At 50.3% G+C, this 27541-nt stretch overlaps 1 protein-coding gene across 6 annotated transcripts in view; it reads left to right on the forward strand.

Annotated features, from left to right (window-relative positions):
• Positions 1 to 20292, forward strand: part of ARNT2 (aryl hydrocarbon receptor nuclear translocator 2) — a 198052-nt gene extending 177760 nt beyond the window's left edge. For 3 of the 6 annotated variants that reach the window (XM_061179804.1, XM_061179805.1, XM_061179801.1), the window contains 4 exons: positions 2140 to 2278; positions 2986 to 3151; positions 14148 to 14284; positions 15896 to 20292. In XM_061179804.1, the coding sequence (XP_061035787.1) occupies positions 2140 to 2278; positions 2986 to 3151; positions 14148 to 14284; positions 15896 to 15994 (541 nt within the window). In that variant the 3' untranslated portion in view covers positions 15995 to 20292. Of the gene's footprint in view, positions 1 to 2139; positions 2279 to 2985; positions 3152 to 14147; positions 14310 to 15895 lie in introns of all 6 variants that reach the window. The other 3 variants (XM_061179803.1, XM_061179802.1, XM_061179806.1) reach the window with 3 other exon arrangements.
• The last annotated feature ends 7249 nt before the right edge of the window (positions 20293 to 27541 follow it).

Consider the following 27541-nt stretch of genomic DNA (forward strand, 5'->3'; position numbering starts at 1 on the left):
CAGGTGGCCACCTGCTGCCAGGGCGGGCACCCAGCCATCGGGGATGTGGTGAGCGGAGCCCGGGAAGCAGGAGAGATGGGGAGGCCTCGAGTCTGGGAGAAACGGAATGAGACCTCGGAGGCCTTGAATACCACGCCCGGGAGTTTGGACTCCATCACTGATGACTTGTGGGAGAAGAGGGACTTGAGGAAGCAGAGTCCTGGAGAAAGTTCAGGTGGCAGGGGTGCGGGGAGCGCAGTGGAGGAGTGAGACGGTCCAGCTGGAGGTGCTGTGCCTGTGTGGACTGTCGTCACAGAAACAGAAGAGCGGGGCGGGGTGGAGGGCGGTTACCGAGAAGGGAAGGCAGGCTGGTGTCTGGACGGCTGTGTAAGGAAGGAGTCCAGGGGGAACACCAGCCCCCGTGTGGAGCCTGGCACTGGGGAGGCACTCACTAGATACTGGTCTATAGAATGAGTGGATTAATTAATTAAAGAGGGCTTCCCTGGTGGCACAGTGGTTAGGAATCCGCCTGCCAATGCAGGCGACATGAGTTCGAGCCCTGGGCCAGGAAGATCCCACATGCCACGGAGCAACTGAGCCCGTGCGTCACAACTACTGAGCCCGTGATCTAGAGCCCATGCTCTGCAACAAGAGAAGCCACCGCAATGAGAAGCCCTCATGCAGCAGCGAAGACCCAACGCAACCAAAAATAAAAAATAAATAAATCAAATAAATGTATTAAAAAAAAAATTAAAGAACGCGTGAGGCTTTACGCCTGTGAGATGGGCAGTTTCCTGTAAATCTGCAGGGCCTGAGCTGGTTTGAGTGGGAAGGGCTATGGGATGAATGACCCTGAGCCCCCAGCAGAACGGCACAGCTGTGGCAGCATATCCCTAAGTATGTTCCCAGCCCAAGTCCTGCTGTGGTCCCGTGGGCCCTGTGCGTACGTTAGCCAGGGCACCTTTCCTAGGACCCACAAGGCTACTGCCAGCTCTCCAATCAGTGCTGTGAGGGCACCGAGGGCCACCCTCCCAGAGAACAGTGATGAGAAAAGGCCCTCTGAGCTCACACATTCATCAGGAGGGAGAATGGGAAAGGAGTCCTGTGTTGAGTGAGGAAGTGCTTTCAGGAGGATGGGAATGAAGTTCCCCTTGATCATGGTTAGTGCAGGAATGTCTTGTCATCTTTGAGTTCTCCCTATTTAAGAGGGACCGGATAGCATGGAAAACATATTGTAATACAATTAGTGAAACGGTACCCGGTCTTCTTTACTGGTCTATAACCTTCTTTTCTTTAAAACCTGGCTGAAAACCCACCTCCACCCAGGCCTTCCGTGATTAGCCCCCTTCTTCCCACGTGATTCGCTCGTGGGCACCCAGCACTCTGCCTGTGCGGAGCTGGCCCTGGGGAGGCAGGAGGAAGAGCCTGAAACGAAACGCAAGTCTTGCCCCGTCTCCTTATCTTTAATGAGCTTGTTGTATAATTGGCGGAACTGGGAAAACCTCACAGAAGCCACGTCTAGCAGTGCAGCCAGCGCAGGCCTAGGGGCAGAGACAGCGGTCAGGGACTGAGCCTGCGGGAGGACAGGCAGAGAGCACGGGTGACACACACAGCGGGTGTCTGCTAAGGACTCATTGGATTCAACTGAAGATTCACTGAAGGGTCAAAAGAGGCAAACAGCAGTTTGCGCTGGGATTGGGGCGGACAGGTCCAGGCCCCACCCAGCAGGCTTCCACTGACACGCTCTTTTCTCTGAAAGCCTGTGGCCTATTTCCTGAATCCTTAAGCTTTATAGGTGCCCCAAAGGAACAAATTAACCAGAGCACAGAGAGCAAGTTAACACCGAGACTGGTTTTTATTCCAAGAAGCTGCTCTCTTGCTGGGAATCATCCGTTGAAAGCAAGAGACACAGAGGGGTGGGATTGGGGCTGCGTAGAGAAGAGTGAGGGGGAGACCGTGTGGGGAAAAAGAGGCAGCAGTGGTGGGTCGAGGGAGCCCTGGGGGAGAGAAGGAAGACCGGGGGCTCCCCCTGAGGGCCTTCGATCCAGTGATGCACTGCCCTGGTGGGAGAGAGCGGTGCGCTCCGGGAGAGGTGGCCCGGGACAGGGCGCATGGAGCTGGGGCGTCTCCCCAGGACAAATGCATTTTCTTCCCTTGCAGTTCTTCGGTGGTGCATGTGCCTGGCGTGAATGATATCCAGTCCTCCTCCTCGACGAGCCAGAACATGTCCCAAATCTCCCGGCAGCTAAACCAGAGTCAGGTGGCCTGGACGGGGAGTCGGCCGCCCTTTCCCGGACAGGTATGGGTGTCGGTGAGGGCATTGCCCCCAGGTGCCCAGAGGGTGCAGAGCGGCTGGGCTGTGCTTACTTTGCATCCCAGCTCTGAGAAGGGGCAGCGCTCTGAGCTGCAGCTGACCACCCCAAACACAGCCGGGCTCCCAGGAGCACTGGCCACCCTAAGGGTACTTTGAGGAACTGGGTACCCAGCAATGGTACCGAGTCTGGTTTCAGCAGCCTGTTCTCCCGACAGTCTCGGGGAAGTCCTGGGGAACCTGGGGGAGGGGCGGGCGCACAGAGGCCCTCCATCAGGAGCGAGCCCCCCCCCCACTCTGGACCTGCATTTCCCTGGCCCAGGAGTGCGTGAGAACGTCATCGCTGGGACACACGCGGCTCCCTGTAGCCACTGTGAGGACGGCTGTCCTCTGGGCTGAGGGGTCCTTGCCAAGGTCCCATAAGCAGAAGGCAGAGGACCTAGATCATTGTAGCCCTGGGGGTGAATTTCAACCAGACCTGCCCCAGAGATCCGGGGCCCGAGTGCTGTGGTTCTTGGGCCAGCACACAGTGGGCCGACCCCAGGCCTTGTGCCCAGCAGGCCCAGGAGGGCCTTCGGAGCCACTCTCAGCCCAGGGCGGGACTGTCACTGCGGGTGGCAGTGACCAGCCCAGGCCGTGGGGCGGGGAGACCTGCAGCTGATGCTCTCCATCTCTGTGCTTCGTCCTGATTGTAGCCAATCCCCTCTCAGTCCAGCAAGACTCAGTCTTCTCCCTTTGGGATTGGAACGAGCCACACCTACCCGGCCGACCCCTCCTCCTACAGTCCTCTCTCCAGCCCAGCCACCTCCTCGCCCAGCGGGAACGCCTACTCCAGTCTTGCCAACAGGACTCCAGGGTTCGGTAGGTGGGGAAGGAGGGAAGGAATGCCTGGGAGCGGCAGCAAAGATGCTTTCTGAACATTCTGAGTTTGGGGGTCTGAGCCCCAAGCTCCCAGAATCCTGGTACCAGGTCTGGAGATTTCCAAGCGCCTCTTCTCTCTGGCTATCTGGAGGCCAGTCGTGTCCCTAAGAGACTGGCTGCCTAGACCTCGGCTTTGTGGATTGACTTTATCATTTTCAAGGCTCTGGGACTCTACTCCCTTGCGCTGATGTCATCTGAATGCTATTTTAACCCTTTATGGCCCTTGGCAAGGACCTTTAGGTCGCCCAAGTCAAAAACCCTACAGTCCTATTTCAAAAAACTAGAGAAGTATAGGTTATAGGGATGACCAATTGTGTAAATAAATTGTGTAAATAAATAAACATTGTAAAGTTCACTTTTTAATATTAAAAGAGGGATCCTGTCCCACGTAAGAACATCTTGCCTAGCTTTGTTTGCACAACCTCAGGCCATAAAGGGTTAAGTAACCACTCCCTGTGGTGCACTTCCCAGGAGCCCTTACCACTGCTCACCCTGCAGGTATTTAATGGACCCCCTCAGCATGTCTGCCAGGGTCAGGGTTCCATGTCACATGGCAGGGGCTCAGAAGGGACCGTGGGGCTGACAAGAAGCCTGAGCTGGTGCCCATCTTCCCGTGTCCCCGGAGAAAGACAGCCAATAGTGTGCTCGGGGGAGGGAACATGAAGCAGAGCCCAAACATCTGAATTTCCATTTGAGTTGCAAGCTTCCCCTTAAGCCGTGTCAGCCTTAGGAAGGAGCTGTGCCTTGTTCCTAGCCCATACCTGGAGTTGGCAGCTGCTCTCATGCCCTCTCCGTCCCCACCACTAATAGCAGCACTTCTGGCCCCCTCAGCCCGAGGTCTCGAGGTCTCGGGGCCCAGCATTTCCCGACTCCTTATCTGTCGCTCCCCCTTGGACTCAGCCGTCCCCTCAGCGTGAATCCCATTTCCTTGTAGCAGGTTCTCACATTCAGCTTTAAATATTCTTGCCAGATTATTTGGTGAGTTTAGAAGCACAGCGCCCTATTTCAGGAAGAAGAAGCCCTGAGGCAATTGCTTTCAAGTCAGCCAGGCCCTCAACGTAGACCCACCTTGAGGTTGGAAGTCTCTGGTTCCCAGGAGCACTCCCGCCTCCCTGCAGTCTCTGCATCCGGCTCCCTCACCTGGATATGGAGAGACCTCCCACCCTCCCCCACCCCCAGTCTCGTCCTGAAGGCCGGCCTTGGCACACTTGGCATGCAGGCACCTAGTCCTTCCTGGAAGCACAGGGCCCACCCGGCACTGACCTACTCACCAGGCCCTCCTGAGTGCCAGGCCCTCCTGAGTGCCAGGCCCGGGGCTGAGCCCTGGAAACAGAGGGAAGGAGACTCGGTTCCAACCAGCAGTGCAGACACGGAGGCAGGGGAGACTGATGGGAACAGGGAGACGGCAGGCCCGTGCTGGAGGTGCAGCAGCCAAGGTCTACTGAAGGCAGGAGGGTCAGGAGAGGCTCAGAGGAGACCTGGCACTCACCCCGTAAGGCCTAGAAGCACCTCAGTGTGGCTCTAGCAAGAAAGGAGGGGAAGCCACCCCCTGCCCCAATGGCTAGGGCCTTTAGCTCTGTGAATCTGTCTGGTCTCCACTTAGCAAATGCTAGGCCCTGAAGTGCAAATGGAGATGGAACACAGAAACGACAAAGCGTGGGGCTGAGGCCAGTGTACAACCTGAAGACCAAGAACAGGATCACACAAACGGGGTCGAGGCTCAGCAACCATTTTTACAGCTGCCGTCCAGCTATCTCACACTCGGATGATAACAATAATAATTATGACAGTAGCTAACTCTTACCAGATGCTTACTACGTGCCCAGCACTTTACACATTTGAGTTCACTTAAAGCTCATGGTAGCCCTATGAGGGAGAAACTATGATTATTCCCATTGCACAGATAAGTAAACTGAGGCACAGTGAGGTCAGGTAACTTACCCAAGGCCTCACGGCTGGTCAGTGGTAGCATCATGCCTGTGGAGCCAGGTAGTGCCATCTGAGTCTGTGCTCCCATCACTACCCTATCCTAGCTGTTCTCTCTAATCCATCGTTCAGGGTATCTTAGAATTACGCGGGAATTGGATGCGTCCTGATTTATATTAATGAGAAAGGGGCTGGAACCCTTTCAATGAGTGCATGGAAGAGACTGTAAAATAGAGAAAATAAGGACTGAGAAGTTTCTTGGGGCCTTACCATCAATACCTCGTTTGTTAACCTCACACAAGCAGTTTGAGTGGGAAAGGACACAGTTGGCGTGTGTTTGGAAGCCAGCTCAGGTGGAGCGATGAGGAGGACCTTCAGCGGGGTGGGTGCCGGAGTCATCTGTGATGCAAGGCTCCTGGAGGACAGCTCCCAGTGCAGGCGGGGGAGGCCCAGGCAGAGGGGTCAGAGTTCACAGCAGGGTGGAGAACCATGGTGTGGAGGTGGCCTGGAGAGTGCGCAGACCATGGGATCTGTGGAGTGTGGGTAAAACAAGCAGCTCCTGCTCCAGAGGGCTTCAAGGGCATGGAGTCCTGGTGGAGGAGAGGGGGCAAGCTTTGGTTATGGTCAGAGAAGAGGGGGGCGTGATTAGGGAAGGGGTCTGAGGGGTGTGTTATTAACGACGATGGCTGCTCCAGAGCACGGAGGGGAGGGGTGCAGGGAAGAGCAGATGGGAGTGGGTGAGTGGGGAGGGAACAGAGCAATCTCGGTAAAAGGTCAGTTTCATTAATTATTATTATTATTATTATTTTTAAAGTCTGATTTCCTTTTTTTTTTTTTTAATTAATTAATTTATTTATTTATTTTTGGCTGTGTTGGGTCTTCGTTTCTGTGCGAGGGCTTTCTCTAGTTGTGGCAAGCGGGGGCCACTCTTCATCGCGGTGCGCGTGCCTCTCACTATCGCGGCCTCTCTTGTTGCGGAGCACAGGCTCCAGACGCGCAGGCTCAGTAGTTGTGGCTCACGGGCCCAGCTGCTCCGCGGCATGTGGGATCTTCCCAGACCAGGGCTCGAACCCGTGTCCCCTGCATTAGCAGGCAGATTCTCAACCACTGCACCACCAGGGAAGCCCACATTAATTATTAAATAAATATGAACCCATTAAAACAGCTGGTGGTGTTTACATTTGCAGTGGACATACCCTGGCCCGGTAGGTGCAGATCTGAGCGGCTTCCCCGGCGCCTCCGCGAGGGCGTGGGTGAGACAGCTGTACCTCGGGGCCTGTTGGTTGGGCCTGAGGGTTACAAGCAAGGCAGCCTGGAGAAGACCACACCCCATGAAGCCTTACCTTGTTGAAGGTGTATCCACCACAGGACATACAACCTACTGGGGGTAAACAAACTTGCCAGAGGCTGTGGGCTGCAGCAGGTCTGCAGAAGCAGCCTGGCAGCTGGCAGAGACACTGGCTAGAGGGCGTAGGTGGACCAGAGCCAGTGGACCCACCCACCAGGTGGCTGAGGTTTCAGGGAGAGCGCCGGCAGGGTGGAGCTGGCCTGCAGCCCTCTGGGTGATTGAGGATGCTTGCTGAAGCATGAGTGCCCCTGGGCCTCCTGCACGCTGCTGGTAGACACACGCCGGGCAGAAAAGCCACCCGAACCAGAAGACAAGCCACTTCCTCTGCTGTGCCCGGCCTGTCTCTCCAGCTCCCTCTATTGACAAAGCCTAACATTGCACCAGCTAGCAAAGGAGAAATGTTTACAGGGTCCAGTTCCCATTTCACAAAGCAGGGCAAAGAAGGGTGGATTTAGAGGTTGGAGGCATTCAAATGATAACTGCCAAAGATTTATATGATGCGAATCCCTGAATTGGTTAGTTCTCTGTTTCAACTACCCTCAGGCGTCTGCTTGTTGATATTACCATGTTTCTAGGAGAAATGCAGGGAGCCAGGCAGACAAGTTGCTCGATGAAAGTGGTTCAGAGGTGCTGCGGCAGGCCAGGCTTTCATTCCCTGACTTGGCTCGAGGGCTGCATATATGCCTTTTCAGGGCTGGGGCTAACATACATTATTGTCTTACCACCATGCTTCCTGATGTAATAAGTTGGCAGACACAAGCGTGTCCATTGCTTCTCATTTGTTCCCCATATGCCTTTCAGTTTAGGAAGAGGTAGCTAAAGTATCTCATTCCCGCATAACACAAGTCACAGCTGGCCTAGCAGATTTACCTTGGAGAGGAAGATTGAAAGAATATGTCATTCCAGAGATGTCTGAAGATTCTTTCAGGGAGAAATAGGATGAATAATTAGGGATAGGGGAGCAGGGTAGGATAAGCACTATGAGAGAGGGGATTTCAATAACCCGAAATGTTTGCAGACACCCTGTCCCTCTTACTCCCCAGCTCCCGCCCCCAAAACTCAGTCCTGGGAATTCTTCAAATTCTGTAATTTGAGGGAATTATAGACCATCCCACCCTTACTAGTTAGTGATGAAAAGACAAGATCTTAACCAGAAATCGTGTGAAGCATGTGATCCTTGTTGTGAGGTGCAGCTCTTGGCCGAGAACCACAGGGAGGCCTTTACCTGGAAGGCGCTCATAAGAGGATAAGCTGCCCCTTTGGTGCTCTTTGCTGGCTTTATCCAGCAGGGCTTTTGAGCTGCGGTGCTGTGGACACTTGGCCCCAGATGATTCTTTGTTTGTTCATGGAGGGTGTTTAGCAGCACCCCTGGCCTCTGCTCACTAGTGCTCCTCCGTTTATGACAATGGGAAATGTCTCTAGACATTGCCAATTGTCCCTCCAGGGTGAGGGGGCAAAATCACCCCTGCTTGAGAGCCACTGAGCTAAACCCAACCACTTAGGACCTCTGAGCTGGACTTCAAGTGAACCTTGACTCTTAGGGCAATTTCCAAATCAGATGAATCTTACTGAAAATGTTAGTTAGCAAAAGTGAAATTATAACATTGAGTGCCAGTGAATTTTTTTTTTAAGGAAGTTGTCATCCGCTTCCCTCTACAACCTAGAAATCTACAAGCTCTTCAAGATTCTGACTTTTGGTTTGAAAGCCCACCCAGTTGGCCCAGATAGTAGCAGCCTAAAAATATATTCTATTTGGACCCCTGGGCTGGCAGGTGGCCCAGGCATCCAGCCAGGACTGTAGCAGCCTAGGCCTTGCTCAGGAAGCCCACAGGACACAAGAAACAGAGCATGGCTAGAACCTAGCTCATGGTTTGCAGCCATATACATGGCTTTGGGAGCAATAAGGCAACACAAGGATGTTGGTTAACACTGGGGCTTTTTCCAGAAAGAAACTTGTGGGTACATCTCGAGGGCAGGCCACGAACATGCCCTGTTCACCATCTGCCTGCAGGCAGGTCAGTCAGGGCCAGGGTTTAGGCTAAGACCCCACATGGCTCTGTCATCCGGGAGAGGTCATGTCGTAGTTATTACTCATTATTTAATCAGAGAGGTCACTAATGCAGCTAAGGAAAAATTTCAGTAGCAGAGGCTGAATGGAGGGCTTTCCCCTTTAACTCTCCCACCACATGGCCGGGGAACTCATCCTGCAGATCATCTTTGGATATAATTTTCTCCAGGAAGATGCAGATTAAGTTAGGTCTTGTTCCTTTGTCCCTCCACACTGCCCATGCTTCCCCTATAAGCACTCTTAACAATTCCAATTGCCTAATTACTCATCTTTCTTTCTCAATGGGTTGGGCCATCGCAATCCGTTGTATCCCCAACACACTGCTCAGTGTCAGGTACATAGTCAGGGTTCAGTATGAAAGCTGTATTTATCAAACGAATGCACGTGGGCTTCAGTGTCAGAAAGATTAGGTTCAAACCCTGCCTCTGGCATTTATAAGCTAAATGAGTTGGGCATATTTCTTCACATCTTTGAGCCCCGGTTTCTTCATCTGAAAAATGTGGAAGATGGACCCATCTCTTAGAGTCAGAGTGAAGAAGAAATGAAATGAAATAATGTCTAGAAAGTACCCAGCACGATGCCTAGCACATAGTCAGTACTCCAAAAATACTAAGTCCTTTCCCTCCTTCCTTAACTAGTCTATGCTGTTTCTAAAGCAATCCAGTTAATTGATTTTTTCTGTTGCACACATTTAAGAAGAGCATTTCCCTCCCCAGAAGTTTAAGAATTTTTATTCTGAAATCTTGTCCCTGTAATTAATAGAATCACCCCCAGATACAAATGGAGAGCTAATCTTCCTCTAATCTTCACCCCCCCCCCTCCACTGTACCCTGTCTCTGGCTGTCACCGAGGAAGACTGATGAGAGAATGTGTTTTTGTTTCATTATAAGTCAATGATGTCCAGGAAGCCTCAAAGGGGAATAGAAGTAAAAGTGTACAGAATGTTCATGTTTCTGCCTTCTTCTCCCCTCTCTCCCTTCCTTTTTCCATTCCTTTATTCTTGCCTTCAGCAGATACCTATTGAAGCCTCCTTTATTCCAGACAGTATACCCAGTAAGGCCCGGGACAGACGTAGATAAGATCTCTGGCCTTAAGTTACTCACGATCTGGGGATGAGTCAGTGTAGCGTGATGGGCACCATCCCGAGAGACAATGCAAGTGCTGCAGACGAGCGAAGAAGACAGAATGACTGAGGGAATCCGTCGTGCAGGGTCACGTTCAGTCGGGACTTTGAGCATGAGTAGATTCCTGCAGGCACAGAGCAGGGGAAGGATGCCCACGACGGAGAGAACACAGGTGCAACAGCACAGAGACAGAGCGGTGTGCAGTGTTTGGGGCGGGGGTATGTGACTAGAGTGAGAGGGGCTGGGGGCACAAAGAAGGGGGAGATGGGGTTTGAAAAATAGGAACCATATGCCGAAGGCTCGAGTGTGCCCACTATGAGGGACGTGGACGGTGGGGGACTGTGTTTTTTTGTTTTGTTTTGTTTTGGCCGCGCCACGTGGCTTGTGGGATCTTAGTTTCCCGACCAGGGATTGAACCCGGGGCCACGGCAGTGAAGGCACCAGGTCCTGACCACTGGGCCGCCAGGGAACTCCCATGGGGTGGGGGGGTGCGGCGAAGGGAGACTGTGTTAGTTTCTAAGCAGCGGATGCCATTGTAGGAAGACCACCCCGGTAGCTGCGTGGGTCTGGGGGAGATTGGGTGCTGGCCCGGCTCGGAGCACTGGTGGCGGCTGTGAGAATGGATGGAGGGAAGGAGACTGGGTGGAGGGGTGTTAGGGGATTGGGGATGCAGCAGAACCCAGTGAGTGACTGGGCGTGAGGGGTGGGTGAGAGCAAGGAGTTGACAGGCGTGGTGTCCCCGTCTGGGCTGTCCGAGGAGGTGGGACGATTGTTTTAGGCGTGAGGGGTCCAAGGTGTCTGTCATACTGTTTAGACACGTCTCCTAAGGTGGATAGATGGACCCGAAGCTTAGGAAAGAAACTGCGCTGTAAACACCACCAGAGATGTGAGAAGTGAGTCTGCCACTCCCAGGTCCTCCTTTCACGCCCCTCAGCACAGCCAAACATCAGTCCACAAGTCCTGGCGCCTTCTTCTCCAGAATACCTCAGATCCATCCACTTCTCTCCACCTCACGTCTGGTGCTACTGTCATCTCCTGCAAGGATTACTCCCGCAGCCTCATGCTACGTGGGCTTCTTCCCCCTCACCTTGTCCCCTCGTCCACTGACAAGAGTGACCTTCCCAAACGTGAAGGTCTGTGTGTGATGCACCTCAGCTTAAGAGCCTTCAGCAGTTCTCTGCTGCCCTCAAAATCCATCACCCTCATGGTGTGGGACCTGACCCCCGGTGTGCCCTCCAGCCGGGTCACACTTCTCCGGGCCCTTTGGCATCCGGAACATCCTGTAGGTCCCTGGGTGGAATGGACCCTCTTCACTGTCTTCACTGCCAGGTCTTGTACAGACTGATCCTTGTGTCTGGAATGCTTTTTAACCCCACCTCCAAGCCTTACGCCTGGTTAACTACTAACTATTCCCCTTCTGCTCTCAAGTGAAGTCTCTGAAAAGCATTTTCTACTTGCCATAACTAGGTTAGGTATCCCTCCTAAGAGGTTTTTATTCCAGCTCTGCTCAACCTTCTTATAGCAGCTTACAACTGGATGGACATAGCTGCTTACTCCTCTCCCCCGACCATGCTGTAAGCTCCTCGAGATAGGAACTGTCTTGTTTCCCAATGTATGTACAATACTCGCCTGGAGGCTGGGTCAGAGTGGGAGCTCGGGAAATATCTGCCCAATGAATCAATGAATCAGTTAGTTCATGGGGATAGAAGAGGTTGCCCCCATCTTGTCTGCTGATCAAAGGGAAGGCCTAACTCAGACCTCTGCATTCAGCCCATGTTAAGGGGCGGAGACATATATAAGAACCAGGGGGCACCTGACAAGGAGTGGCGTAGGAGGTGGTGGAACCAATATCAGATGTAGTCGGAGAAGTCAACCAAACAATTTCGAGAAGATGGTGGTCATAAGTGTTGATACCCAAGAGAGCTTAACAATGAGAATTGAATTTGAATTTCTGTTGGGTTGGGCTCGGATGTACAGACTTGGCTGCAGAGTGATTGCAGAGCGTGGAGGAGGGAGGGAGAGGTGAGAAGATGCTGTGTGTATGGACGGCAAAGGGAAGGAGAGATAGACATGGAGCTTGAGGAGCATGTATTCGTCTGCTAGGGCCGCCATCACAAAATACCACCGGCTGGGTGACTTGCACAACAGAAACTTATTTTCTCACTGTTCTGGAGGCTGGAAGTCCGAGATCAAGGTGTCAGCAGGGTTGGTTTCTTCTGAGGCCGCTCTCTTTGTCTTGTAGATGGCCACCTTCTCCCTGGGTCTTCACATGGTCTTCCCTCTGTGCCTGTGTCCGGATTTCTTCTTCTTATAAGAACACCGGTCACATTGGATCAGGGTCCACCCATATGAGCTCATCTCACCTTAATTGTCTCTTTTTTAAAAATATTTATTTATTTATTTTCCTGCGTCGAGTCTTAGTTGTTGCATGCGGGATCTTAGTTCCGGCACGCGGGCTTCTCTCTAGCTGTGGCGCACGGGCTCAGTAGTTGCGTTGTGGCACACGGGCTCTCTAGTTGTGGCATGCGGGCTTAGTTGCCCCGTGGCATGTGGGATCTTAGTTCCCCAACTAGGGATCGAACCCATGTTCCCTGCATTGGAAGGTGGATTCTTAACCACCGGACCACCAGGGAAGTCCCCTTAACTGCCTCTTTAAAGGCCCCTTCTCTGAATACAGTCACAGTCTGAGATACTGACGGCTGGACCTTGCACATATGAATTTGGGAGACACACTTCAGGCCACGTAGGAAGGAAGAGTGGAGAGAATTAATTCATGATGGGCATGACTCCAGTGGGGAATCACTGTGGCAGGAAGGTCCTGGAGGAAGCCGGAGGGCTCCTGAGAGGCAGTCGTCTCTGAATATGTGAGGACAGTCCTCATGCTCTGCCCCAGCCTTGCTTTCAGCAGAGGTGGCTGTGTCCGTCCATCCTCCCTCCGGGCAACAGGTGGCCCAGCTTGTGCTTAGCCTCCTGGGCCTCCAGGATGGGGGCCGAGTGTCTGTCCAGTGGGGCTTCCCTCACTGCGCCAGCTGGGGCTGCTGTGCATTTAATCTTGCCACACCAGGCCTGTTCTAGATTGTCCCATTCCGAAACTGGGCCAGGGGACATGATTCTATGAAAGAGTTCCTCCTGGCCCAGGGAGTCTCATGAGAGAGTCTTAGGTAAAGGCATTTCAGCAAAGCCAGACGCATTTTTTTTAACAACAGAATCCTACATACACAACAGATTTAAATCCCTCTTGTGCTGAAATAGGGAATCGTGTCCTTCCCTGATTTTCTAAACCCCTTTACCAACTGTGATCGTGCAAAGCTTGAAAGGCGCCAGTGGTGAAGCATTCGAGGGAGTGTATGTCTTATTAAAGCCGTTTATGTCTCAGGCAGTAAGTGAGATGTATGTGTGAGAGAGAGAGGGATTGATTCTTCCCCCTGCACACTGTCTAGCCTTCCCCCAGATTAACCCAGTGCTCACTCATCAGGTGGTGAGTAGGGTCACCTGTTGGAAGAACAAGTGGAGCCACGATGGGGCCTGTCCTGCCACCCAGAGCTTGACAGTGAGCCCATTGCCTCCAAAACGTTATTGAATGGTTTGGAACAAGAAAAAGTTCCTGTGGTTTTTTTTATACACCTTAGGATAAACTACCCCCCTCGGGTTGAATCTTAAGTGTTTTAGACAAAATTCTGCTCATTTTTCTTAGTTTCTGTTTTTCCATTGGGTATTTCTTGTAAAGTGTAGACAGAAGCAAGGTTGCTCTCACTTACAAATTATAATTTGCTGATTCCCACAAAGAGACCTGTCTTCTTGTCTAAGCTGCACCCAAATGCCTTTCCTCCCAAACCAGTGGTGCTGAGAAACCCTCAGCTAAAGAGATGGGCAGAAAGGGCCGTGGCTCTTGGCCCCCGTGGAAGGACCTTGTGGAACGCCACACGTGGCTTCAGCCAAGTTGCCCGAAAGGCAGCGAGGCTGCCGGAGGTCAGGGCTTGCTGAGTGAGGCTCTTCCTCTGTCAGGGCCAGGTTCCTTTAAAGATCAGCCTGTGAGCCGAGGGGCATCCAGAGTGGCAGGGACCGCCTCTCCCTTCTCACACATGTCAAGGAGAGGGCTGCTCTCAGCCACAGACAAGCCCCGCGGAAGCAAGCCTCCAACAGTGATCACAGAGGGCCGAGGGCTCTGAGGCTTAAGGCCCTGGTCACCTGGCAGGTGCACGCAGGGAGAGCCACCCTGTCTGCCCAGTCCCTGCGCCATTCGGCAGAGAGCCCCCTTTCCTGTTTCACCCATCCAGCTCTCGGGTGCGCAGCCAACTTCTTATCTATCAGCCAGCGTGAGAGACAGGGAGACGGCGAACACAGTCAGCCAGCCCTGGATGGAACGCGCCTTTCAGAAATGTGGGACCCTCTGGGCTGCAGTGGTTCTTAGGTCTCCCAGAGCCACGGGATGGCTTTTAAAGGAAGTGTCCTGTGCGTCGGGTCTTTCAGCTGAAAGTGGACAAAGTAGCGGGCAGTTCCAAGGGCGGCCCTCGGAAGTCTGGTCGCAGTGGCAAAGCCAGCACCACGGACAGCAGAGCGGTGAGCAGCACCCCCACCAGCAGCCCGGTCAGACTGAAGTGTTCCAGGTAAATCAGCGAGCACCGCCTTCTCGTAGGTACCGCCGCCTCTCTGTGCTTCCTCTCCCCCTCGGTCTCTGCCTCCCTGCCACAGCGAGACTGTGAGTGCTGGCCCCTCCCAGGGAAGGTAGTAGCCCTGACTCGAGGTGGGCCAGGAGTAGGAGGCTCGGCTCCTCTCGTGAGTTCCACGCAGGTATTGCTGGTTGAGGCTGCCTGGGCGCCTTGGCACTCTTGAGTTTTTTGAGCCATTCCTAGTCCATCCCTCGCGCCTGGGGCAGCCCTGACCTAAGTGTGCAGCAGCAGTGGACACCGCCGGCAGCCCCGCGGCGCAGGACTCAGCCCCTTCAGGGTGTTCGGAGCCCCACTTTTCAGCCAGAAAAGTTCTCACTGGGGAAAGGCTCCTGTTGGGGGCATGAACCGACTGAGGCTCCATCCACCCCACCAGGTCTTCATGAGGGAGAAACACCTCCTAACAAGAGCCCCAGGTGCCTTCTGTCATGTCCCAGAGCCTGCCCCGCAGAGCGAGAATGGGGGAGGTAGCACCTGGTGGTAGGGCTCTGAGACCCGCAGACTATGATCCCCCTTCTCAAGGGAGAGCTTTCCGTTTACCCCACCCTCATCCCAAGCACCTTTCCCACCAGGTCGAGCAGCATCTTCAGAGACAAAGGTCTAGAACCCAGATGTCACTCCAGGTCCCCAAAGGGGCAGAATCATTTTACATATGCAGAGAGGTACCCTGACCTATAATGATTGGCCCCTCCTTCCTCCATCCATAAGGCTCAGCCCTGGCCCATCCTTATGCCTCACAATTGCCATGTAAGGCAGAATTCCCTAACCTGGTTCTTCATGGTCACGATGCTAAAAAGAATTCTTAGTCAAAGAAGTTTGTGAAACATGATTAAACAGAGTTATTCAGTTTCTTGACTGCAGGACTTATCAGAGCCTTTATTACACTAACGAGGACTGAGGATTTCTAGGAGGCAGGCAAAGTATACCTTGTTTCCCAAACTCATTTGTCCACAGAATTCTTTCCTCCCAGAGTATCTCATGGGCCAAGAATTGGACACAACACACTTTGGGAAATTTGCCATAAGGGATTGAAATATAGCTCCTCAGATTTTCTGGATGGGTAGTCTGAGGCCCAGAGAACTTGAAGGACTTGTTAAAGGTGAAGTCTAACCAGGCAGGGATTTGGCCTTGCCCTAGATATACACAGTGAAGACAGGCCACTCAGCTGTTCACGCACGTAGCCCTCCTTTTGCCCCTCCCCGTGTTGCAGTGCTGTCGCATTTTGATCATCGGTTGTATGTACCTTGCTTGGCACCAAGCTGGGTTCTCCCCACCAGTGGGCCTCTCATCCACCCTGTGTCCTGGCTCCGTTTTAAATAGAGAAAGGTCGTGTCCTGAAGTTGTGTTTGTGTGCTGGAATGACAGCTTCCCAGGATCTCAGACATTTGAGGACCGTCTCAGAGCATCCCTCAGGTGGCCGGTGGCGTGCTCCTGGGCCGCCCCCTTAGAGAGATGACCGTGAGGGTGGCTGGCCGGCTGGGGTCCTGGGACGTGCCGGTGCCCAGGAGGATGAGCCCACTCCGCTGCGCTGTCTTGTCTTCTCTCCTGCAGGACATGCTGCCCATGCCAGGGGATCCAACCCAGGGGACCGGCAACTATAACATCGAAGACTTTGCCGACCTGGGCATGTTCCCGCCGTTTTCTGAGTAGCTGCGGACAGAGCGAGGCTTCCACCAGGCAGTGCCCCCCATGCTGTGACATCGACGCCCACGTGCACGGGGCCCCCCCGCGCCCTGCTTGCCCTGCCGCAGGACCCCCCAGCAGAAGACATCTCGCCCCCCGTGTTCCCCTCACTGCCATGGTGTTGCTCAGCTTCTAACCCACAGCTGCAGCTGCGCAGCCACCGACCAGGAGCCTGGTAGACGTCGGGGGCTGGTTGTATTTATTGTATTTTACCTGTCTGTGCTTGGGAGGCGAGCCCATTGGATTCTTAAAATCTGGTTGTGAATAATCTCATATTAGACAATTTTCATCTATAAAAAGTTCAGTTACAGCTCAGAGAGCCCAAGCCGCACCCTCAGGCCTGCCCAGGAAGCTGGAATCTGGTTTCTTCTGGCCTTTAACTCCTGTGTCCGGGTGGGGCTTAGGGAGTGTTGGGGAAAGAGGTGAGCAGGGTGCACAGGCTTTGTTCTCGGAGCCGGAGAGGAGGAGCCTGGGGACACCGGGGGGGACGCCGGCTCCTCTGGGCCCTGTCTCAGCCACGTCTGTCTGTGCGTCCGTCATGCCGTGAGACATGTGTACTTGGTGCCGTGTGATGTGAATCCTTGTCCTGATGGATGTGTTGTGCCCCGTGTCTGTCGTGTGCGGCCACAGTGAGGGTCTAGAATCCAGGGTGTGTGGCGAGAGTGACATCCCGGATGTGCAGCCCCGTCCAAGCTGAGCAGGACCCCCCTGTGGCCGGAGGAGGCAGGGCCCAGGGTCTGGGCGCCGGGCGGACAGGCTGAACTGAGCAGACAGGCACTTGACAGCGTCCCCAGGAGCCCTGGCCGGGAGCTGCTCACTTTGATGGGTCAGTTGTTTGGTCCAAGCCCCCCGCGTGCAGATGCAGAGTCCACGAGAGCGCCCACCCTTTCCTCTCTGTGTCTGAAGAGCAGCCTCTCCTGGTTCCGCCAGGGTTTCTCGTCCTTGCCCTGTTGGCGAGAGCCAGGCTTTGTCCCCGCCCGATGGCTGCAGGGGGCACCAGTTGAGCTCACAGAGACCCTGGCCACCATGGGGGTGTGAGGGGGAGGGCAGGGCACCCAGGCCTCCCGGTCCTTCTGTGGCACAGGGTGCTTTCCTGGGACCAACCTCTGGAGATGACTGAGGGGTGAGCCCTGTGCGTGGAGGTGGCAGCTCTGAGACGTTCCCCACTAGGCCGCCCGAGCCTTCTCTCCCCAGCCGGCTGGGAACAGTGGCTTCTCGGGGGGCGGAGGCGGCGGGGGGGGAGGTGGGGATTGCGGGACTCCGGCTCCGGTTTTGGTTCCAGCTCTGGTTCTGCCGCATACTCACCAGGGCCTTGAATTCCTCAGGTGGTCTCAAGACAGAGTAAGAGCTGACTTCTAGAAGCTTCTACCTGGCTGACCTCTGAGCCCCCGGTCCCTGACTTGCTGTGTTTCCCTCAGATTTGAGGAGATCAGTTTAAGAATCCATCCCTCCATTTTTACTTACCTCTGCCCCTCGCATGCCCTTGACACTAAGGAAGGAAACTCTCGTGTTCTCTTCCTTTCCTGATGGTCACCCTCCTGTCCTGCATCAGCATCCCATCAGCTCATCGACTCCTAAAGGGGAGAAACGCTACCGGTGCGTGGCTGCCTCGGGGCAGGTGGAGGAGCCCATCCACGGGGAAAGGCTTCCCTTCCGGCCGACCCCTGTCAGGCACCTGGCTGGGAAACAACCCTTGTATCCCTCCTTCCGTAATTCTGATGGGCCAGGCAGAATGGAGTTGCTTCTGGGCTGCCTGAGCGGGGAGTGAGCCTGGCCTGCAGGAAGGAGCGGGGGGACGGTGTTTGCTCTCATCCTCTGAAAGTTCTGCATTAAAACCCCAGCCCTGGCTGGCATCCAGAGGGGGGTGTGTGCCCAGTCTTGCCTGGAGAGCTCCAGCTATAAAAGTCCACCATTGTTCAGGAGAATACCTTTGTCCGGTAGCTTTGTGTGATCCCAGTTTCTAGGCTCTAAATTAACACTGACTTTACAGTTTCTAGAGTGGCTCTTAATCCTTTTGTATATAGTGGTGATTGGATGTGGGGTTTAGACGCACATGATATCCTTTTACCCTTAGGAGCCTTTTAGCTTCTGGGAAAATGGCAAGTGGCTGAAACTCCACACACCCTGTCAGTACCAGACCCAGAAGGGGCTCCCGGGCGTGCCCTGCCCCTGGGGCCACCTCTGCCCACCCCTACCCCCAGCCCTGAGCTTGCCCCAGGCAGTGGGCTTAATTATTTCCCAGAAAGGCACAAAAATAGCTTTTGGATCAAAGAATGGTTTCTCAGTGAAATGAAAATGGACTTTTTGTGTCATTTAGTCTCTGAGTTTGGAAGTTTGACGGGGGATGGGGGTACGTTTGTCTTTCCTTCTGGTTTCGGAGGGCACTTGGGGATTTTCTGAGGGGCACACACTGGTCGGCACGCCAACTAGGCCCAGCCCACCTGGGCTGTGCTGGGTGCCGAGGGGATGCAAAAGGACAGAGGAGGACAGCCTCGCCCCCAGGGACCTTTCATCTACTTCACCCACTTACACAGCATCTAGGGTGAGGACCACTCAGTTCTTGGTCCTAGAAGGCGAGGATTCATGGGCGACTGAAAGCCAGACATAAAGGGGGAGCATCGTGACTAAATAGGCCCAACGTCCCCCTTCCAGCTTTATCCCCGGAGCCCGCGGGGGGTGTCTGACTGCAGTCTGGCCCGCAGCTCGAGTTCTCTGTTTTCCCTATTTCCCATTCCACTCTTTGGTTGTGATTCTTAGAAGCCACCATGTGGCCACTAAGGAACAGAGAAGACCCAGCGGATCCCACATCCAAGGGATTCTCTCCCCAAGGAATTTTAAGACAAACTGGAGTGAGAATTAAAGCCCTAGAGGGTCTAATTACCCCAGTTTGCAGAAGAACCTCCCTCGCCAGTCCCGCCCAGCCAGGAGGCCAGGATGCCCACGGACCCTGCGTCGGCGTGGCCTTCGGCCCTGATATCTCTCCTACTGGAGACGGAGGCAAAGCTGGGTTGGGAAGGCGAGCGGCACCTAGGACTTTGGCTCTGGGACTCTCTTCCTCACTCACACCTCACCTCACAGCTACTAGGCCTTCGGCTGGCTTTCCTTAGGCTGAGCAAGCAGAAGGCTTTCCACCCAAAAGGGCCGGGCGGTGGCTGCCCGAACTATTGGTGAGGACACAGACGCAGCCACGCTGAGGCTCGGCTGGACTTGGTTAGGGAACTGTGACAGTGGCTCCAGAGGTTCTAGAACACCCTGCCTCTGTGTTGCTCCCCACTAGCTTTGTCTTTAGTTTTGGTTTCAGGGAGCAATAGAGCATCACGAACAGCCACATTCTTCTCTGCTTCCCGGTTTATCAAATTCAACCCTTCTGTTGTTTCCTGAATACCTGTTGCAACGAGTAGGATTCTGATAGCTGATGGAACTGACATCAGGGAGCGTGGATCTCCTGTGCCAATAAAGAGACCATGTTCCCCAGACGAGCCACCCTGGACACTATCAGTGCTGCGGCCGGGCTTGGCCAAGAGATGAGTCAGGCCCCGGGGAAGTGAGTGCGTTCCCTTCCGGCCACATCAGTACCTGGGCCAGCAGATGAGCAGTGAACCTCTCCCCCCTGGGCCCACCTGCTCCCTAACAGTTATGACCTGTCGTATTAGCAAGACCAAGCCGGTCACCTAACAGCTCTAGCCAGTGGCAAGTCAGGATGGAAATGCTCCTTGTTCTACTAGAAAGTATGGGTTTGGTCATGAGGTCGCTGTGTCCTGACTTGCCAGGACAACCCAACTTGTCTGTTCCAACCCTTCCCCCCATGCCAGATCCTCATCTTGTAAATGAAGGGAACTGGCTGTCCTTCTTTTCCTCGGCTGCCTGGCGTCTGGGGCAACTTGAAGCGGCATCACACCACGATGCAGGCACATTTTCACATGTAGGTGTGCCTGGGTCTTGGGGCCAGAGCCTATGGGCCAATGACTGTGGAGGTGGGAAAAGGGAGGTCTCACAGGAACAGGGCAGCTTGCTTCCAGTAACAATCTCATTTTCCTTCAAAAGCGAGAGAGTTCACAGATGAGCTTCAGTGGACAATTTAAGCACTTAATCGTTTCTCTTTTAACCTTTCTTCTTATGAATGTGAACTGTGCTGTGGATAAATCATCATTTGTATTTCTTGAATGTTCTCTATGACTAACAGTTATTAAGTCAGTTGTGTATATGTGTAACTAATGTAACTGCCTTTTAAAATTTCATTACAATAAAAATGGCTTTGCTCTGAACGCTGAATAGCCCAGGCCAACTTTGTAATTGAACAATTCGTAGAACCTACTCTTGGAGTTTGGGAGATTATCTCGTATTACGCTTCCTAAGGGCTGTGTTGTGTTGTAGCCAGGAAAGGGTGTAGAATACACATATGCTAAAGAGTGACTCTGTCAGGGGGTCTAGCTATGTAAAATTAAAAAAGAAACTAATAGTTCTTGGCTTTGTATGTTAGGCAAGGCCCTCTAGAAGGCTCTTTGCAAATGCAATTTTTATTATCATTATAAACCTCTGCTATGTGGATATGATTCCTGGTTTATAGATTAAGAAACTGGGACTCAGAGAAGTTAAGTGACTTATCTAAGAACACACAGGAAGGAAATGACAGAACCAAGATTTGATCTTAGTTCTCATTACAAAACCCTGTATATACTGTCCTCTTCAAACACTCTACAGTAATTATTTCTTTTTAAAATTCTCCCAAAATTAAATTAGTATTTTAATATGCTCAAACCTCTAGTAAATGCTTACAGAATCTAACCTTCTCTGTTGAAAGAAGACCATTTGGATTCTAGCAAAATGGCAGACTAAAATCACTTGGAAACTCTTTTCCATCAAACATTTAGCATTGTTATTTTTTACAGCTTTATTGAGCTACTACTGACATAAAAGAAACTACACATATTTAATTGCACACGGGAGGTGGGAATTCCCTGGCCGTCCAGTGGTTAGGACTTGGTGCTTTCGCTGCCATAGGCCCAGGTTCAATCCCTGGTCGGGGAACTAAGATCTAGCAAACAACACGGCACAGCCAAACAAAACAAAAGCAAGTACTACAGGGAAAGTAAGTGCGGAACAGGAAATGAAGGTGACGATGTCCATCCGATTCCAAGTTTTGAGAAGTGGTGCACACACCCCATCAGCAAGTGATTGTGGTTATTTAAGAAGAAAATATTTTTAAAAATAAAATAAATGTAGACAGGAGAAAATTTTGCGTCCTTGAGTTAGGCATAGATTTCTTGGATACTAGAACAAACGCATGACCTGTAAAAGAATAAAATGACAAATTGGACTTTAAAAATTCAAAGGTCACAAACGTGTATTTAAATGACAAAACTCATGAAATTGTTCACCTAGGATGGGTTCTTTATGTTGTGCGTAAATTATGTCTAAATTAAGTGGATGTAAAAATCATTGCAGGAGAGTTTTCTGTGGAATTTGACAAAGTGATCCCCAATTTCCTATGGAAGAAGAAAAAAAAAAAGAATAGCCAATACAGTTTAATATGATATTTTAGAAAAAAGAAGAGAAAGAACGAAGAAGAAGAGAAGGAGAAAGATGGAACATTCAAACTACGAGGCGCCTGGAAACGTCATAATTAAAAGTGTGGATTGGCGTAGAGATAGAAAACTAGATCCATAGAACACCGCAAAGAACCTAGAAGTACACACATTCAGAAAAAAGAATATTTGGTACACGTGCCACTGAAGCGAGCCGGAGACTGTTATTTGCAAGAGTCAACATTACAAATCATGGCGACCAGACAGACTTCCAATAAATGGTGCTGGGGAAAAGCACATAGGAAAAGAAGTAATTATGCGCTTATCTTACACAATATACGAAAGATAAATTCCACACAGATGAAAACATCTGAGTGTTAAAAAGCAATATATGTAAAATATTTAGAAAAAAATCTAGGAAAATATATTTATGAAATCAAGTCAGGGAAGGAGTTTTTAAACCAGGCACAGAGACCACAAACCAGGGAAAAAACGGTTACGTTTAAGCTCACTAAAAAATAATCACCTTAAAGAAATGGAAAAGACAACCAATAAAGTGGTAGAAATATTTGCAATTTATATACCCAAAAAAGTGGTATTCACTTTGTTGAGAAAGAATATTCAGAATATAAGGATTCATAAAAATCAATAAGAGGGAGTTCCCTGGTGGTCCAGTGGTTAAGACTCTGCACTCCCAATGCAGGGGGCGTGGGTTCAATCCCTGGTTAGGGAACTAAGATCCCGCATGCTGCAACTAAGAGTCCACGTGCCACAACTAAAAGATCCTGCATGCCGCAACTAAGATTTATTTGGTGCAGCCAAATAAATAAATAAATATATATTTTTAATCAATAAGAAAAATATCAGTACAACTCAGTAGATGAATAGCCAAAGAGTTTGAATTGCCAATTCACAGAAACTCAAATGGCATTAGATACATGAGAAAAGACTGAACCTCACTAGTAATTAAGGGAAATGCAAAATTAAAGCAAGATAACATCTGTCACTCAGATTTACTAGGCATTTATTATGAGGATATGGGGAAACAGGGACTCTTCCCATGCTGGTGGGAAACAGGACAGATGCTCTGGCGAGTGTTACACAATATCCCGACACATCAAAAATGTAAGAGCCTTATGACTCAGTGAACACAAGCGTCTGTCCTAGGAAACCTCCCACGTGTGCACGAGAGGGCAGGTAAAAGGAAATTCACTGCACTGCTTGTAATAGTGAAAAAGTGGGAACGGGTCTAACCATCCTTTTAGCAGAGAACTGAATAAACTGATTTAGTCACACAAAATTTGTGTGCAGCACTTAAAACGATCTTGTAGCAGTGTGCACACATCCTAAAAACATACTATTGAATTTAAAAGACTGTGCATATTTGTATAACTGAAGGCAATTACATATTTTTTTTGTGCATAAATAGATATGCAGTAAAAGTTTTTTAAAAGAAGAATCTCATGGACGGATAGGCACAACTGAGGAAGGACATAGATGAGCCCCAGACTAAGCAGCTGGAGTTTGTCCTCTAAGATGAAGATAACAGGAGGCTAATAGGAGAGGCTGAGCCCTGCCCAGATAAAAGATACAGACCACATGTCATTCTCAAAGTCAAGGAGACCTTCCCGACTACACAAGCACAGAAAGCCTCCTTGGAGGTCAAAAAGGGAGTGATGCCAACCTACCCACAGGCCTCTTTGCTGGAATCCATCTTGGCTAAGAGATGCATGCACACACAGGGGCGGACCCTGAGATAAACCAAATATGGACTCAGAACCAGGCAAAGCAAGATGATTGGCCAAAGGAAACCGGGAAGAAATGCCCCCTATAAGTGATTCAAACTACCACGAGGGCACTACTCTCTCTCCGAGTCCTCCTGTGTGTCTATCCACATGTACTCTTTTTCCTCCTAATAAACACTTTGTTTCACTACTTTCGCCTTTGTGGGAATTCATTTCTGCAAAGCCGTATGGGCCAGGGCCGTGTCACTGGCCACTGGTCTAGTGGCTAGGGTTCAGCACTCACTGCCACGACCCAACCTCAATCTCTGGCCGGGAACCGAAACCTTGCTTCAAGCTGCTGCAGGCCGAGGCCGCCTGAGATCAGATAGAGAGGGAAAGAGGGGAAGGAGTGGCTTGTGTGGTTGAATTCCTTAAAGCAGATTAAGACAGAGGAAAGAGAGAGGTGTTGATTGAAAATACAGGGAAAAAGAAAAGTATCTGAAGCAGTTATGGCAAAATATTAAACGCCTGTTTCATCTTGGTGATGAGCACATAAGAATATGGTATACTTTTTCTCAAATTTGCTGTATAGTAGAAATATTTAATAATTAAACATAAATCAGTAAATGAAAAAAACAGCTACTTAATCTCACTATGTAGGACTTCCCTGGTGGTCCAGTGGTTAAGACTGGGCTTCCGCTGCAGGGGGCACAGGTTCGATACCTGGCCGGGGAACTAAGATCCTACATGTCACGGGGCGCAGCCAAAAAAAAAAAAAAAAAGAGATCTCACTATGTAGTCAGAGAAATGCAAATTAAAGTAACAATGAGATGGCATTTCTCACTGATGGATTGGCAAAAGCACAAAATAGTGATTATATCTGCCACAGGTTAGAATACATGGGAAAGAATTTTCTCACATAATTTTGGTAGAAATGTAAGTTTTCACAACTTATTTTGAGGGTACTGTGGCAATAACTGTAAACTTAAACATATTTTGATTCAGCTATCTCACTTCTAAACACCCTTCCTAGTGAAATAAAAGCTTTGAAATGTATAGATAGATATATAAGAATGTTTACTGCAGCAATATTTTCCAGTGGGAAAAAGTGAAATTAAGGCAAAGCCTTAACAGATTAACAAACTGGAGAACATCTGTATCATTAAATATTATATAGCATTACCTCAATATATTAGCAAATGAGAGCAATAATCAGAAAAGCATAAATAATTTTAATCCATTTGATAAAAACAAACATTAGCAAAAGCTCATTTTGTAGGTTCGTTTATGAGTCCATGATTGTGTATATATATGTGTGTGTGTGTTGTACATGTAGAACATGTATAAAAATATTCACATTAGACTGTATTTGAAGGGGAGAGAATGGTCACAGGGATTGTAGAAGTGGAGAGAATAAGCAAAACTGAAAATAAATACATATAACTGGAAAAGTGTTCTGGTCCCATTGCATTTATATAAAATTCTGTGTGCGTTTATATGCATGAAAGATTATGAAACGATAGCAACCTATCTCAACATGATAGAATCTCAGGTGAATTTACCTTTTATCCTTGTAATTTTTAATGTTATATGTTTTACAAAGAATATATATTACTTATAAAATCTTGAAAAATAATAAAAAGCAAATCGCCTGTCGGAGTAAGAAAATACTACTCAATGATCTGTGGTGACCTAAATGGGAAGGAAATCTAAAAGGAGGGGATGTATGTATATGTATAACTGATTCACTTTGCTGCACAGCAGAAACTAACACAACATTGTAAAGCAACTATACTCCAATTTAAAACGAAAAAAGAATAAGAAAGTTAATGACTAGCCACATACTTAGGAATTTAGATGCCAAGAGGTGGGAGAGAGAAGCATGCACTTATGCGGTGGTTAGAAAGAACCGTAGCTGGACACACCTGTGACAGACTGGACAGTGAAAGAATTGCCAGGCAGGAACAGGAGAGAAGAAATAGTGAATAAAGCCCAAATACTTGCCAGGACCTGGGCTGGTACTTCACCTGTAGCCTCTCTTTAATCCCCCAAATAGACAACTAAACGAAAATACACTCTTGTCATAGAGCAATAGTTATTATTTTCCTCATGTTACTAATAATATATGCTCATTATTTTTAAAGTAGAGAGTATAGGAAAGTATGAAGAATGAAAGATTTGATTCCAATTCTGCTGTTGATGAAGGGACCCAGTGAGTAGGGAGGGGCGACAGGGATGAAAAGCAGTGGTGTGGAAGCACGAGGCTTCTCAGGATTGGAGGGGGGAATAAAGATGCAGGAACATCAGCTACGTTCTCACTGTGCTCCCTACACTTCCAAGGCCACCTCCCAGCCTCCCCGGGGTCTCAATGGCTCCTCATCTTCCACTGAGAGGAAAATAAGGTCGTCTCCCCTGTTACCATTTTGAAGCCTAACGGTTGTGAACTTTTACTTCTCCCGCAAACCCTCTCAAGCATGTTCTCTCCGTAAACACTTGCGTGGCACCTGCCACTTGCCAGGCATGGTGCTGGGGCTACACAGCGAAGACCCATCCCCACCCCTAGAAGCCCCATCCCTAGGGGAGAGAGACAAGCAAACAGAATATGACGTTCCAGAGTGTGCTAAGGGTTTAGGAGGAGAGCACACATCCTGCGCCAACACGGGCAAGGAGAGCTGGAGAAGGGCTGAATAGCTTGGAAGGCTGTGATTAGCATGACTTCACCCAACAGGTCCCAGATGGGGCCCATCAACAATGGAGCCTCCCCACTGGGCTCACAGCTTGTTGGCTCAGCTTTTGCAGAAAGCACTTAATGGGTTCCCGTCTCCAAGCCCAAGACCCTTATAAATCATGAACTAGGTATGCCACCCCTCAGCAGGACACCAGATTAAAATGACTGGAATGCAGCCTGCCTCTGGTCTTACAGCCCAACTCCTAATTCTTCCCACACATTTCACTTAAGAGTCAAATAAAAATGCCAAAAACAAAGAAACATGACCTGGCACTAACGGGGCAAAGAAAACAACATTTCATCACAGCGATTCATCAGTGTGTGAGCATTCCTCTTCCAGAAGTGTCCTTGATAGTAAAAGCCATGTCAACTCATGTTTCTCATGGAACTTCCACATCCTTAAATGGCTACCATGTTTTTCATCATGGCCATGTTTGAGCGTAAGCTGGGCCCACAGAACTGAGCTCTGTCGGTGATGATGTCACGCAAGGGTGATCACTTAGACCCCTGACTACTCTTCTGGGAGGCGTTCTGAGAGCTACCTGCGGAAGACACAGAAGGTCACCTAGTCACATCAACTCAGTGAGGAGCCAGGATCGCAAGTGCTGAGAAAATGCTAGAGACCTTGGAGTTATGTTTTCCTAGGTTCACTTCCCTCTGGCAGAAGGAAGTGTTAATGCACTTCCAAGTCATCAGGGAAGGGTGGGAGGGAGACCTTCATCTAAGCATGGGTGCTCACACAGGGAGAGGGGCGGGCTCCCAGGAAGGCGGGACAGAAAAGAGAAAAGATCTCCGGTGTGGTGCTGAGGAGCTTTTCAGTGGAGGCTAGTTCAGGGTTTTTTTTCATCAGTCTCTGCCCAGTACATCCAACAGTACATGGTGCTCAGTGACTAGTCTTTAAATTATAAGGAATTCCTTTGCTGTACACCTGCAACTAACACAACATTGTAAATCAACTACAATATAAAATAAAAATTGAATTAAAAAAATTTTTTTAAACTATAAGAAATTCAGGACTTCCCTGGTGGTCAATTGGGTAAGACTCCGCACTCCCAATGCATGAGGCCTGGGTTCGATCCCTGGTCTGGGAACTAGATCCCGCATACCTGCCGCAAATAAGAGTTCACATGCCGCAACTAAAGATGCCGTGTGCCACAACTAAGACCTGGCGCAGCCAAAATAAATATAAATAAATAATAAATAAAAATAAATAAGTAGTTTTTTTTAAGTTTAAAAAAAAAACTATAAGGAATTCATTCTGCTCTAAGTCACAAGAATTTGACAGAAGAGGCAGAGGCAGATTCCTCAATTGTCCACATTTACAGTGAGTTCATAATGACTGATAGCAGCTTGAGAGGCTTCTGGATAGGTCTCAGACCCCACGTCTGTGCCAGGGATGGGCATGCTCACTTGTATTTTCATTCCTGTCTGCTTCAAGCAGATGGAGAGGACGGAAGTCAGTGGAGAGCTGGGATGGAGACGTGGTTAGCATTGGGTCATGATGAAAACTGTCTGAGCTCGAGAGGGCTGAACCAGA

The sequence above is a fragment of the Eubalaena glacialis genome, chromosome 2 (assembly GCF_028564815.1).
Source record: "Eubalaena glacialis isolate mEubGla1 chromosome 2, mEubGla1.1.hap2.+ XY, whole genome shotgun sequence".
Lineage (NCBI taxonomy): Eukaryota > Metazoa > Chordata > Mammalia > Artiodactyla > Balaenidae > Eubalaena > Eubalaena glacialis.